This window comes from Emydura macquarii, unplaced genomic scaffold (genome assembly GCF_026122565.2).
Source record: "Emydura macquarii macquarii isolate MOO-44397 ecotype Brisbane River unplaced genomic scaffold, CSIRO-AGI_Emac_v2 contig_2246, whole genome shotgun sequence".
In the NCBI taxonomy this organism is placed as follows: domain Eukaryota; kingdom Metazoa; phylum Chordata; order Testudines; family Chelidae; genus Emydura; species Emydura macquarii.
In genome coordinates this window covers 4007219-4022056 of record NW_027132383.1, presented here as the reverse complement: position 1 = coordinate 4022056, position 14838 = coordinate 4007219, and the positions used below count along the sequence as shown (strand labels likewise).

General features: G+C 43.3%; 1 protein-coding gene across 1 annotated transcript in view; it reads left to right on the top strand.

Moving 5' to 3' along the window:
* Positions 1-348: 348 nt before the first annotated feature.
* Positions 349-14838, top strand: part of MAPK15 (mitogen-activated protein kinase 15) — a 51404-nt gene continuing 36914 nt past the window's right edge. The window contains exons 1-6 of the mRNA XM_067560215.1: positions 349-559; positions 6685-6783; positions 8165-8194; positions 12166-12256; positions 14015-14145; positions 14454-14617. Of these exons, the coding sequence (XP_067416316.1) occupies positions 491-559; positions 6685-6783; positions 8165-8194; positions 12166-12256; positions 14015-14145; positions 14454-14617 (584 nt within the window). The 5' untranslated portion in view covers positions 349-490. The remainder of the gene's footprint in view (positions 560-6684; positions 6784-8164; positions 8195-12165; positions 12257-14014; positions 14146-14453; positions 14618-14838) is intronic.

Below are 14838 nucleotides of genomic sequence, written 5' to 3'. Positions count from 1 at the left end.
AGAGGAAGCGGAGCGGGTGGCCACCAGACGCGAGGCGCAGCAATTACGCTGATATTGGTGGCAGAAGCTGACTTTGCAAACGACTCTTGTTTAGACGCTGCCCCTCCCGTAGAACCCGGGCAGGGGTTGGGGGCAAAAGGCACAGGCCAAGGACACGGGACAGTCCGAGCGGCTCAGGAGGGGGGCGGCTTTAGTTACGTAACATGAGACCGCACTTTACTTCCTGTACAGTGGGCGAGTAAGGCGCTCTGCGCATGCGTAATCGACACTCGGCCCGCTGTTTCTATGGCAACATAAATCAACGGGTTTGCCACGCTTTGGGTCCCAGCGTGCACCTCGGCGGCGGGGTCTCCCTTTATTGTCAGCGTCAGCAGGCCCAGTGAGGGGAGCTGGCTCGGCCTCTGAGAGATTAGCCGCGTCTCCGTTCCGGGCTGTGACTGAGCCCAGCCGGGGTGCTTGAGGAGAGGCCCCAGGCCGAGGCCGAGGCAGCATGAGCGTGGCGGAGGTGGAGGAGCTCGTCTCCCAGAAATACGAGATCAAGAAGCGCCTGGGCAAGGGGGTGAGCGCGGCCGAAGTCCGCTGGACCAGGACCACTGCGGCCTCTGACCGCGAGCAGTTGGTCGCTGCCCTGCGGGTGGGATTGAACCCGGGTTGAACGTCATTCGCAGGCTGCCCCTCGCCGCGGTAACCAAGGGCTGCGGTGACAGAAACTGCCCTTCCCCTAGTAGTGCCTGGGGTCCTGCTACCTAGGAGACGGGCTGCTGCTTGGGTTGCAAGCTGCACTCTGCATGCCAAAGCCCCACCTGCTCTGGGAAATGCCAGGGGGCAGCAAGTTAATACTGAGGCGGAGAGGAAGGGAAGCTTAATGTTCATCTTAACACAAACAAGTGACGTGGGACCCTTGGAATGGGTCTGCCTTCACCTTTGTAAGGGATGTTAGAGCAGCCCAGTCACTCGGAAACAGTGCTGAGTGCCCTGGCTAGATGGCAAGAGAAATGCTGGTTGTCCATTTGCTGTCAGCCCTGCTCAGACAATTAATTATTTAGTTGATGTTCGTGCTGTGCTTTCTAAATGCTAACCCTTAATATTAGGCAGACAAACAGGAAAAAGCAGGATTTTCCTGCTGACCCAGCCTGAGGGATGCAGGCCTTGCTGGGCTGCTTAAAGTTTAATGCTTTTTAAAGGGTAAACCCAACCAGGTCAGGCCTCCCAATTAATTTTCTTAATTAAAATAAAGCTTTAAATGAACCAAGTTGCTGATAAAGTGGAGGAATAGAGCGTTCAAAGAAAAGAGGTAGTGTTAATCTCCTCCTACAATGTGCAGTTTACCTTTTTAAGTATTTTGACTTTATAACTCTCCAGGCATATTTTCTGTCAAAATTAGACTGGGAGCTTTTTTTTTTTTCAGTTTTTTTTTTCAATAGAAAGCTGATTGAAAACATTCCTGAAAGGGCAACTAGACTTGTTAGGGGGAATGGAGTCTGAAGAGGCCAAGAACCTAAAAGGGAAATACTTTTCAAGACATCTGCAAAATCTTATAGGCAGCTAAACTGGTACCTACGTTTTTCAGGGTAAAAGTTCACTACGTGCCTACATTTCTGCCTCTGGGTGTGCTCACTGATCTCTCATTCTAGGCATCTGGATGTCTTTCTCCCACTTGAGCCCCAGAGCAATTCACAAACCAGGGGAACATAGGCATTCAGATTCCTAACTTGTGTGCAGGGTTCAAATTGGTAGGCATGCTTAGAGATGCCTGTTGGATTGGATCCCATTCAAAATTGAGGAGGAGTTGCCACCAACTTTATAACTTGTAGCCCAGTGGTTAGGGCACTAACCTGGGATATGGGAGGCCTAGGTACAATTCCTCCATCTGCCAGAGGTAGGATTAAGATTTGGACAGGGGTCTTCTGCCTCTCAGGTGAGTGCACTAACCAATATGCTATGTGATATTCTGAGCTCCTTCAGTCTGTCCTGCTGAAGCTATTCCACTGTGAATAAATACTAAAATAGTCATTTGGTGAGAATGAGTGTATGGGAATGACTCTAACCCAATGATTAGGGATTTTTGGGAGGTGAGAAAGCCCAGGTTCAGTCTTCCTGCTCAAACCATTCTTTCATTACTGATCCACAATGAGACAACTTCAGCAGGAGAGACTTAGGGAGCTCCACATCAGAATATCTCATAGCTCAGTGGTTTGTGAACACCCTGGCAACGTGGGAGACCCCTGTTTAAATCCTTTCTCTCCACCCCTCCCCTCAATAGCGAGGGAGAGAACCTGGGTCTCCAACATCCCAGGAAAGTGCTCTAATAACCAGCAGGCTGCAAGTTATAAGATGGGTACCACTACCACTTCTTCTGGCATTTTGTGTGGCACGAGGCGGGGACCTAATTCATTCCCATAAGAAGTTACTTAGGTGCCTAAACCAGGTGGCAGGTGTCCATTCATGGATTGCTAAAATGAGCTAGGCACCTCCCTACACCCCAGACAGTTCCTGTCTCGAAAAAAGGAATGGGGTTAGCACACCACCCCTCTGGTCGGCTTCTCCCATTGGCTAGTTTATACAGCTCCTTGTCCAGTGTCCTGGCTTTTGAGGATCATAGAATCATAGAGTTGGAAGGGACCTCAGGAGGTCATCTAGTCCAACCCCCTGCTCAAAGCAGGACTAACCAGGACTAACCTCCGCTAAATAATCCCAGCCAGGGCTTTGTCAAGCCTCAGCTTAAAAACCTCCAAAGATGGAGATTCCACCACCTCCCTAGGTAACCCATTCCAGTGCTTCACCACTCTCTTAGACTGTGATTATTTTCACAGTCTAAGAGTTTGTCTAGACAGCAATAAAACATCCACCACTGGCCTATGTCAGCTGACTTGGGCTCCTGGGGCTCAGGCAGCAGGGCTGAAAAATTGCAGTGTAGATTATTTGGACTTGGGCTGGAGCCTGGGCTCTGGGACCCGGTGAGGGGGGGGAGGATCCTAGAGCCCAGGCTCCAGCCCAAGCCCAAATGTCTGCACTGCGATTTTATAGCCATGTGAGCCCAAGTCAGCTGACATGGGCCAGCCATGGGTGTTTTATTGTAATCTAGACATATCCTAAGGTGCCCCCTCTCCATTCATTCTATAGGGAGCCTAGGCACCTAACTCAGCTTTGTGGATCTCAGTGTTTTTGGATTTTTTAGGCACCTAAAAGTTAGGCACCTTGATGCTCAGTGTTGCAATGCCTAAGGCCGTTCAGGCATTCCATCCCTTATGTCTACTGCAATTCAGTATTTTGCCCTTATCTGTACTCTTTGTTTAATCTCTTAGCCAGCTTTCAATCCACACGACAGTGTCATATTTAAGATAATTTGAATTCCCTTTTCCATTAAAATTTTGTGGGTGACAAATCCCAGATTGAGACGTCATTAGAGGGGGCTTTTGGAACAGATTGATAAATTAAACAATAATAAGTCACCAAGACCAGATGATATTCACTCACGTGTTCTGAAGGAATTCAACTGTGAAATTGCAGAACTACTAACTGTGGTATGTAACCTAATATATAAAACAGCTTCTGTACCAGATGACTGGATGATTGGAAAAAGGCAAATATAGTGCCCCTCTTCAAAACAAAAAAAAAAAAAAAGGAGGAGGTGCTGGGGAACTACAGACCAGTCAGACTCACCTCAGTCCCCGGAAAAATCATGGAGAAGGTCCTGAAGGAATCCATTTTGAGGCACTTGGAAGAGAGGAAGGTAATCAGGAACAGTCAGCATGGAATCACCAAGGGCAAGTCATGCCTGACCAACCTGATTGCCTTCTATGATGAGATGACTGGCTCTGTGGATGTGGGGAAAGCGGTGGACGTGATATACGTTGACTTTAGTAAAACTTTTGATAGTCTCCCACAGTATTCTTATGAGGAAATTAAAGAAGTATGGGTTGGATGACTGGACTATAAGACGGATAGAAAGCTGGCTAGATCATTGGGCTCAATGGGTAGTGACCATCGGCTTGATGTCTAGTTGGCAGCTAGTTACAAATGGAGTGCCTTAGGAGTTGGTGCTGGGGCTAGTTTTGTTCAACATCTTCATTAATGATCTGGAGGATAGGGTGGATTGCACCCTCAGCATGTTTGTAGATGACGCTATGCTGGTGAGGGAGTGGTAGATACCCTGGAGGGTAGGGATAGGCTATAGAGTGACCCAGATAAATTGAAGGATTGGGCCAAAAAATATCTGATGAGGTTCAAAAAGGACAAGTGCAGAGTCCTGCACATAGGATGGAAGAATCCCATGCACTGCTTCAGACTGGGGACTGATTGGATAGTACAAGTTCTGCAGAAAAGGACCTGGGGGTAACAGTGGACAAGAAGCTGGATATGAGTCAGCAGTGTGCCCTGATTGCCAAGAACGCTAATGGAATATTGGGCTGTGTTAGTAGTAGCATTGCCAGCAGATGGAGGGAAGTGATTATATCCCTCTATTTGACACTGGTGAGGCCACATTTGGAGTATTTGAGTTCCAGAGGAGTAGCTGTGTTAGTCTGTTTTTAGCAAAACAGTGAGAGTCCTATGGCATCTTAAAGACTAAAAAAAATTATTTGGGCATAAGCTTTCGTGGGAAGAAACCCACTTTGTTGAACTGACAATGTGGCTTTCTGCCCCTGAAAGATTATGCCCAATTAATTGTGTTAGTCTTTAAGGTGCCACAGGACTCTCTGTATTTGGAGTATTGTTTCCAGTTTTGGACCCCTCATTACAGAAAGTATGTGGATATATTGGAGAGAGTCCAACAAAAATTATTAGGGGGCTGGAGCACATGATTTATGAGAAGAGGCTAAGGGAACTTGGCTTGTTTAGTCTGCAGAAGAGAAGAGTGAGGGGGGATTTGATAGCAGACTTTAGCTACGTGAAAGGGGGTTTCAGGGATGATGGAGCTATGCTGTTCTCAGTGATAATAGATGACAGAACTAGGAGCAGTGGTCTCAAGTTGCAGTGTGGGAGGTCTACATTGGATATTGGGGAAGAACTTTTTCACTAGGAGGATAGTGAAGCACTGGGATGTGTTACCAATGGAGGTGGTGGAATCTCCATCCTTAGAGGTTTTTAAGGCCTGGATTGACATAACAGTGACTGAGATGATATAGCTGAGGTTAGTCCTGCTTTGAGCAGGGGTTTGGACTAGATGACCTCCTGAGGTCCCTTCCATCCTTCATTTTCTATGATTCTATAGAGTGCCCTTAGACTTTTCAGAAAGCCTTTGACAAGATCCATCTCCAAAGGCTCTTAAGCAAAGTAATCTGTCATGGGGTAAGAGGGAGGGTCCTCTCCTGGATCAGGAGAGGTTAAAAGATAGGAAACAAATGGTAGGAATAAATGGTCAGTTTTCAGGATGGAGAGAAGTAAATAGTGGTGTCTCCCACAGATCTATGGGGACCAGTACTGTTCAACATATTCATAAATGATCTGGGAAAAGGAGTAAACAGTGAGGTGGCAAAATTTGCAGATGATACAAAACTACTCAAGATAGTAAAGTCCAAAGCAGAGAGCAAAGAGTTACAAAGGAATCTTACAAAACCAAGTGACTGGGCAACACATTGGCAAATAAAATTTAATGTTGATAAATGCAAAGTAATGAACATTGGAATACATAATCCCAACTATACATATAAAATGATGGGATCTAAATTAGCTGTTACCACTCAAGAAAGAGATCTTGGAGTCATTGTGGATAGTTCTCTGAAAACATAAGCCCTTTGATACAGAGACTGTCTGATAGTATGTAAACACATAGGCCCAGATCCACAAAGGTATTTAGGCTTCTTAGGAGCCTAAATACCTTTGTGGATTTGGGCCATAGCATGTAGTATAATATCCTATCATTCTCAGTTAGGGTTATTAAGTGCTAATATAATAAAAATAATAACTATATGGGTACTGAGAATGTCCAGAATTACATTGGATAGGATAACTTTTTTTTATAAGCCGAATAAAATAGAATTCTTCAGTGTCTAAGCTGATCTCTGAGAGGAGTTAGGAAGAAACTTCCCTTATGGACAAGATTTTCCTTAGCTGTCTACTGTGGGATTTCTTGCATCTTCTTCTTAGGCATCTGATGCTGCCCAGTGTCAAAAACAGGATACTGTACTAGAAGGACCCCACTAGTTTGCTACAGTCTGACAGTTCTTATGTGACAACAGCATTGCTTTAAAAAAAAAAACTAGCAAGATTTACGCCATGTCTACATGTACAGTGCTTCAGCACCGCAACTGTATTGATGCAGCTGTGTCACTGCAGCTCGTCTGGTGAAAACTCTGTATGCCGACGGGAGAGAGCTCTCCCATCAGCATAATAAAACCAGTTCTACAAACAGCAAAAGTTGGTGGGAGAAATGTGCTGTGCACATGAGCATTTATGTTGGTGTAACTTATGTTGTTCAGGGGATGTTTTATTCACACCCCTGAGTGACATAAATTATGCTGACATAGTCTGTAGTGTAGACATAGCCTTATTCCTTACAACCCATCATCCTTACAGTGCTTCTTATTGATCCTGGTTTTTTTACCCTTTAGATGTTTAGTGATTTAGTTTTTCTGTTAATACATTCTACTAAGAAAATGTTTCCCACAACCTGGTCCAAACTGAACCTGAAATGAAATTGCTGTCGGTGATGTAACTGATGGATCCATCTATCTTTTTCCATAGGCCTATGGAATTGTGTGGAAAGCAATTGATCGCAGGACAGGAGAAATAGTTGCTGTCAAGAAGATCTTTGATGCTTTCAGGAACAGAACAGATGCTCAGGTAAGGAATTGTTTTACCAATGTGTTCTGAAAGGTGTGCGTGGTGAGTTCAGGGGGTACTTCCAGGATTCACAAATTGACCTAGATGGGTAGATCTCTGGAACTTATAGAATCATAGAATATTAGAGTTGGAAGGGACCTCAGGAGGTCATCTAGTCCAAACCCCTGCTCAAAGCAGGACTAACCTCAGCTATATCATCCCAGCCAGGGCTTTGTCAAGCCTCAGCTTAAAAACCTCTAAAGATGGAGATTCCACCACCTCCCTAGGTAACCCATTCCAGTGCTTCACCATCCTCCTAGTGTAAAACTTTTTCCTAATGTCCAACCTAGACCTCCCCAACTGCAACTTGACCGTTGTTCCTTGTTCTGTCATCTGCCACCACCGAGAACAGCTTAGCCCCATCCTACCTGAAACCCCCTTTCAGGTAGTTAAAGGCTGCTATCAAATCCCCCCTCGTTCTTCTCTTTTGCAGACTAAACAAGCCCAGTTTCCTTAGCCTCTCCTCATAAGTCCTGTGCTCCAGCCCCCTAATCATTTTGGTTGCCCTCCGCTGTACTCTCTCCAACTTGTCTACATCCTTTTTGTAGTGGGGGGCCCAAAACTGGACACAATACTCTAAATGCGGCCTTACCAATGCCGAATAGAGGGGAATAATCATTTCCCGCTACCTGCTGGCAATGCCCCTCCTAATGCAGCCCAATATGCTATTAGCCTTCTTGACAACCAGGGCACACTGCTGACTCATATCCAGCTTTTTATCCACTGTAACCCCCAGGTACTTTTCTGCAGAACTGCTGCCTAGCTCATCGGTCCCCAGTCTATAGCTGTGCATGGGATTCTTCCTTCCTAAGTGGAGGACTCTGCACTTTTCTTTGTTGAACCTCATTAGATTTCTTTTGGCCCAATCCTCCAGTTTGTTTAGGTCTTTCTGCATCCTATCCCTACCTTCCAGGGTATCTACCAGTCCCCCCAGCTTAGTGTCATCCGTGAACTTGCTGAGGGTGCAATCTACCCCATCTTCCAGATCATTACTACAATATATTAAGGGCAAGAGCTTAGTAAGCGATTTGATATTTATATGGGTAATAAGAATTTCACCCTTTACAGCTATACCAGTTAGGATAAAAATGTTTAAAACGTAGCCAGACCTCGTGTGTCATGATGTAACTAACCACTGACTGGCTGAGATTAAGAAGAAACTTCCTCCATAGACATGTAAATATTTTCACGTTACCAAGCGATTAGATATTTCCTAGTCTGATCCACACACGTGGCACTCCACTCCTTAATAAATGGGTTTTTACCATCACACTGGGCAGTCACTTCCTCTTCCATCTATTACCTTACTGCTATGATAGAAAATGTTTTTGTTTATTTCTAGAGAACATTCCGGGAAATTATGTTCCTGCAGGTAAGTAACATCTGTCTTCTGCCCTTTGATGTGTCCTTTACTCTTCTTTGTATCTCTTCCAACCAGCATCTGCTTCTTCCCTTCTCATCCTTTAGTTATAGTTAGGGCCCTACCAAATTCATGATCCATTTTGGTCAATTTCATGGTCCTAGGCTTTTTTAAATGGTCAATTCATGATTTCAGATATTTACATCTGAAATTTCATGGTGTTATAACCATGGGGGTCCTGACCCAAAAGACGGTTGTGAGGGGGTCACAAGGCTATTGTAGGGCGGTCATGGTATTGCCACCCTTACTTCTGTGCTGCTGCTAGTGAACTCACTGCCTTCAGAGCTGGGCAGTTGGACATGTTTTTCACTGCTGTAAATTTGGTAGGGCCCTAGTCATGGTGCAGTGGCTACTGCCACCACCTCCTGTTATGTCTCAATCATTCTTTTCTGTGTTGTCCGTCTTAGCAGTAGCAAGCAGTCTTTCCCTGACTAGTCAAAAGCCTATGGTGGTGTTCCTCTCAGAATGAGTCTGACTTACACTACTCTTTTATCTTCTTTCTTTAGCTATGCTCCTGTCATTGTTTCTAATCTGTAATCTCTCTCTTTACCCCACCTTCTTTCTTCCCTTTCCCAGATAATATGTCCTGCCCATAGCCAATCCTTGGTTTTAGCTCTTGTGCATTTCATTAGATGCTCTGGTAGGGAGGTCATGCTGTCAGGGTTGGAAGTCCTTGTCTGGGGAAGGAGGGCATGTGTGCTCAAGACCAGAGACCATGGTTCGGTAGGGAAGAAGGTGAAAGATGTTTCTTACTTCACTGGAGAGGGAGGAAAACTGATCACTTGAAATAACCGAAACTTGACAGAATCCAGTAAAATGTATTGTAAGGAGCAATTCTATAAATACATTCGAATTCCAGAAGGGACCATTGCGATTATCTATTCTCACTTCCTGTATAATACAGGCCATAGAACCACTCCCAAATAATTCCTAGAAAAACATCCAATCTTGATTTAAAAATTGTCAGTGATGAAGCATCACAACCCCATGGTAAATTGTTCCAGTGGTCAATTACCCTCACTGTCGAAAATTTACGCCTTATTTCCAGTCTGAATTTGTCTAGTTTCAACTTCCAGCCATTGGATCATGTTATATCTTTCTCTGCTAGACTGAAGAGCCCATTATTAAATATTTGTTCCCCATGTAGGGACTTGCAGACTGTAATCAGTTCACACTCCTTAACCTACTCTTTGTTAGACTCAAAGAGCTCAGTCGATTTAGCTTACCACTATAGGGCATGTTTTCTAATTCTTTCATCATTCTCGTAGTATGCTAGCATAATTAATCATCCAATAAACAATTACATTAAGTCTCAGTGGCATTAAAATCAATTCTACAGGAACTCGGCCAGCCAGCCACCTACCTACCTACTGCCTTCATCATTTATGAAGCATACCTTCTGCAGAGATACTATCAAACAGAACTGATATTGTTATTTGGCAGCTGACTTTATATTTATACATGGCATAACTGCAACTGATAGTGCAATATTGCATCCAGTTCTGGTGTCCACATTTGAAAAAGGATGTTTGAAAATTTGAGAGGGTACAGAGAACAAAAAATTACTTACAGTGAGAGAGTTTGGGAGTTCAATCTGTTTAATTTATCAAAAGGCAACTTGATCACAGTGTATAAGTACTTTCACTGAGAGAAAATACTAGGAATTAAGGGGTTCATTAATCTAGGAAATTAAGCCAGACAAATCCAAATTAGAAATAAGGCACACATTTTTAATAGTGATGTTGATTAAGTGTTGGAAGAAACTCCCAAGAGAAGTGATGTGTTCTCCATCTCTTGATGTCCAAATCAATACTAGATGCCTTTCTGGAAGAAAAGATATTTTGTACTCAATACAGGGGTAACTTGATGAAATTCTATGACCTATATTATATAGGGTGTCAGACTAGGTAGTGTAATGGTTCCTTCTAGCCTGAATCTGTTAAACTAATTATTGTTGATGCAAGTAGTGACCCCTGTGTTAAGGTTGCTTAACTGTTCCTTTGATAACCCCTTATTTGCAGCTGTGTATATCTTTTTGCTAAATTTAAACTGTTTGGGTTGCAGTTTTCCATGCTTGGGCTCTGCCTCAGGTTGGATTTTTTTTAAACTTTCAGTACAAATGATGCAGCCATTTTTCAGACTAAGATGGGGAGGTGGGAGGAAATAGGAATATTTTCCAGCATTAACCACTTTCTCTTACCAGTTTTTGGAGAGCTCAGACACTTCAAAACTTTAGATCAGGAACTTGAAATTTAGCCAGGGGATAATTGTTGGGTCAGTGGTGTGCTTCTTGGTATTCCTGTAAAAATGTGTTCAGATCTTGCCATGTAATAAGTGTGGAGAAATTGCCATTCACACATGCACACTAGAACTTGTTAAAGACTTGGTGCTTAATTTTCTGAATGTCTAATCTGAACTGTGCATGCCCCACTGCATCATTGAGCTTCTGATATTATTCTGAAGTGAGCATACAGAACTGACTCTCTGGATGAGAAATAGACAAAATATTGTAGTTAATGTTATAGAAATTGGAAGATGTATAATGAATGAGTCGGGACTGTTGGAAGAGAAAGGATGGTCTTGCGGTTAAGGCAGTTAGTTGACGGTGCCTCTTGAAACCTGAATTCTGCCCTAGTTCTGCCTCAGACTTCGTATGTGATGGTGGGGAAGTAATTTAAACCAAAAGTTTTACTGCTATTGTTATTCTGGGTGGCCAGTTTGAAACACCTATAGTCTAATTTTCAGAAGTGCAGCACACTCACAAATGCAGTTAAAGGCAATGGGCACTGCAATAGCTTAGATCCTCTGAAAAATCAGGCCCTAGTAGTCTTCAGTAAGTTATCCAGTCATTGAGGCACCCAAAATTACTGGTCACTTCTGAAAACATTGGCCTCAACCTCTGTATGCCTCAGTTCAACATCAGTAAAACAGGAATAATAGTATCACCCACTTCATAGGAATGTTATGCAGATAAATTCACAGATGTTTCTGAGGCACTCGTACTATAATGATGAGCACTATTGAAAAAGAAATTAAAATTCTGTCTTCATTGCGAAGTTTGGATTGTGACTAGTAAATAAGGAATGGGGCCATATATTGAATGATCAGAACAAATTATCAGGATTCTAATGCAAATCCTTAACAGTGACATAAGTGATGTTATGGCAAAATAACTTCACAAATTCATGGGAAGTATGACAGTGAGCCATGCTGATGTGTTGATATAATTGATACAAAAGCATGTGAGGTCACTGTTAAGGCTTTCCATTACTGTGCGAGTTTAATGAAGTTGGGGTCTGGATTGCTTTTGGGTATCTGTTGACGTGGAAGTGAAATCCTTATGGAGTACTGTAGTGCATTATCAAACAGTGCTGTAGACATTATAAAGGTGAAAAGGATTGCACAAATCATTCCTCTTAACTTCTTATTTCCATGCATTTAAAGTTTTGGGTGGATGGGGTGTGTCCTGCTGCAACCTTTACAGTTACTAAATATAGTTTTTGTTTGCTAACAATAATGATGGTAATGATTAACATTTATATATGAGGCACCATTATCATCACATTTCTATAATCAAAATAGTTCTTTGCTTTAAGTACTATGTGTGTGGATTAATGTGAATATTCAGGTTTTGCAGTCATTTTGTGTGTAATGCTTTTTGGTACTAACGTGGGTAGGAGTAACCTCAGAGACAGGAGTGAGGGTTGTGTAGCATAAGTGGCAACTCATACTACAGAGCAAGCTAGGCTTATTATTTATTCCCTAAAAACACGTCTGTGTTTTAGTAGAGACACAATGAAGGCAATAACCTCCTTGTGTTTATTTTGGAGTGTAATCTTATACACAATGGATTATTGTCTTCCACCACTGGATTTGTAAGTGAAGTCACTTGAATCTGACAATTGTTTCATATTTTCCTGCAGGAATTTGGAGAACATCCGAATATCATCAAGCTACTTAATGTCATCCGAGCTCAGAATGACAGGGACATTTACCTGGTTTTCGAATCTATGGGTGAGATCCACTACTGCTTCAGCAATTTACATTCTTTCTCTGTAAAGAGTGAATTTCATTCACTACTTTGAAAGTAGCAGAATAGAAAGATTCATGTAATGAGATAAATGTGAATATTGATGTTGGTAGATGGAAGAGTAAACCAGGGAATGTGGTGAAGTTAGTGGTGAAGCAATTGCATGGGAATTGATTTGGAAGGGGAACAATGGCAGGCAGATTGGGAGGTATGAAGTCCTATAGAAAGGAAGGGAATGGGTGTCTAGGTGCAATTTTAGGGTAACAAGAGGAGATGGTGGGATAGTACTGTGATACTACCGGTGCCCAGGGTAGCCAACTGATAATGCCAAGGTCAGGGCAGGCTGCAAAAGTCTCCCCACGCTGGTGGGTGACACTGAAGCCCGGCTTCCCAACCAGCCACAAACTGCTTCTGATTTCCCCACGCAGGTTATCAAGAAGCCAGTCCACAAATGCCCACAGCCCTCTTTATTGCATTTCAGCACCAGGCTCCCAAATCAGCACTAGGTCCAGTAAAGAGACCAGTTACTAGAACTCTCTGCTCTTTACTAAAAAGGTTCCCTCTGACCCCAAGGGGTCAGCCACAGCACCAGATCAATATAAGTTTGGATCTTACCTAAAATACCACTCTGGCAGCCAATCCTTTAGTATCTAAACTAAAAGTTTATTGTAAAATGAAAGAAATAAACCATGAGAGAAATGTTAGAGGGTTAAAGATATACAAATGATTAAAAGTCCATTTACATCAGGTTTCTGGAAGAGATGTGGATTTACAGGCTTGTATAGTTCCCTCTGGTTCATATCCAGTATCTGGATGGGTCTAAGTCCTTCGGTTCAGTTGCAAGATGAATTGGTCCAGAGGCAGGTGTGTGTCTGCAGCTGGACAGGATCATAGACAAAGATGGATCCTGTGGTTTGATCTTATAAACCCCCTCCCCCGGCCATACGGCCTGCGGACAGTCACAAGACCTAAAATGGAGTCCAGAGTCACATGGGCCAATCCTGGTGACTCTTCAGGTGTGCCTGGGGTCCAGTCACGTAAGCAGATTCTGGTGACTCATTAGTGATGCTGGCTTCTCTCTCTGGGCCCCTTGCACCTGGGAAGGCCTTAATGAGCCATTATTCTGGCCATTGTTCTGCAGCTATCCTATCTGGGGTGTCACCCCGGCAGCACAATTTGAAACACAGATATCTCAAATACATCTATAATTTCCATTTCACATATTGCACATGAACATAAGTAATATTCTCTTACTTAGCATATCATAACCTCCCTAACCACACCTGACATGGCCTATCCCACATGGATTATTATGATTCTGCCATGCTGATGTCACACAATATCCTAACTGCCCCCCCCTCAAGCCAGCCCGCATGACAAGTACAACGATTTTGAGAGGAGAAATGAGTGAATGAGTGACTATAGATCAAAGGAGGAAGTGTTGGATGGATGCATGTAATGTAGAATGTGAGTGAAACAATAAATCCCATTGTAACTTTTCAGTTACTATCTAGTCTCTGCTTTGAGTGAAGAGGTATCAATGTTTTTCCCTGCCCTATGTGATGGTGCTGCAGTAGCTCAGGACATAGGGATATAACAGATAAAACTTTTTCAACTGTTGGCTTGTTGAGCTCCTGTTTAAATTGAACTAGAGAGGTTAGAGTTTGGAGAATAGACTTGACGCCCTAGCTTTGGGTCCCTTTCACCCCTAACCAGTTATTCTCTAATGTTCTATGTTACAGAAACAGATTTACATGCTGTGATCAAGAAGGGGAATTTGCTGAAAGACATCCACAAGTGTTACATCCTCTACCAACTCCTGAAGGCCACCAAATTCATCCATTCAGGGAATGTCATTCACAGGGACCAGAAGGTGCATTTGTATTCAGTAGCCCTTACCTAAAGGGAAAGATTTGTCCTCCACTCAAGACTGGAGTTAAATAATATATGCAGGGGGATGAAGGGAGTGAAGAGAAAGATAATGACTATAGTATCACATGACCTCTAGTGGGTCATACATACCTCATTTCTCAGTTTCCTCCTAACACCCCTAAAAGCATTTTGTACGAGGGTATCAGCCAGGGTACCAGTCCAGCCAGACATGGATTTTTTATTTCCTTCCCCTCTGCCCTATACAGAAAATAAAGAAGTTCTTGTAAATATGTTTATATTCAACTACAGCCCTCAAATATCCTGCTGGATGCAGATTGCTTTGTTAAGCTTTGTGATTTTGGACTGGCCCGCTCCCTGTGTCAGATCCATGAGGACCAAGGCAACCCTGCATTGACAGAGTATGTGGCAACACGCTGGTACCGAGCCCCTGAGATCCTGCTTTCCTCTCGTAGGTAATTGAAAGACTGGGAAACAATCTGCTTGATGTCTCTGAGTTGGGCTATTCTGATATGGTTTAGGAATCCAATTTTAGTGGTATTACACCCTTGAAACACTATCAAGAAAACTTTACAGTTGAGGTGAAAAATCTTATAGTCCACCCTTACCACAGACACCAACACGTGAATTTCCCTGACCTCAGTTCATCTTCACAAATATAACCATACACACCTGA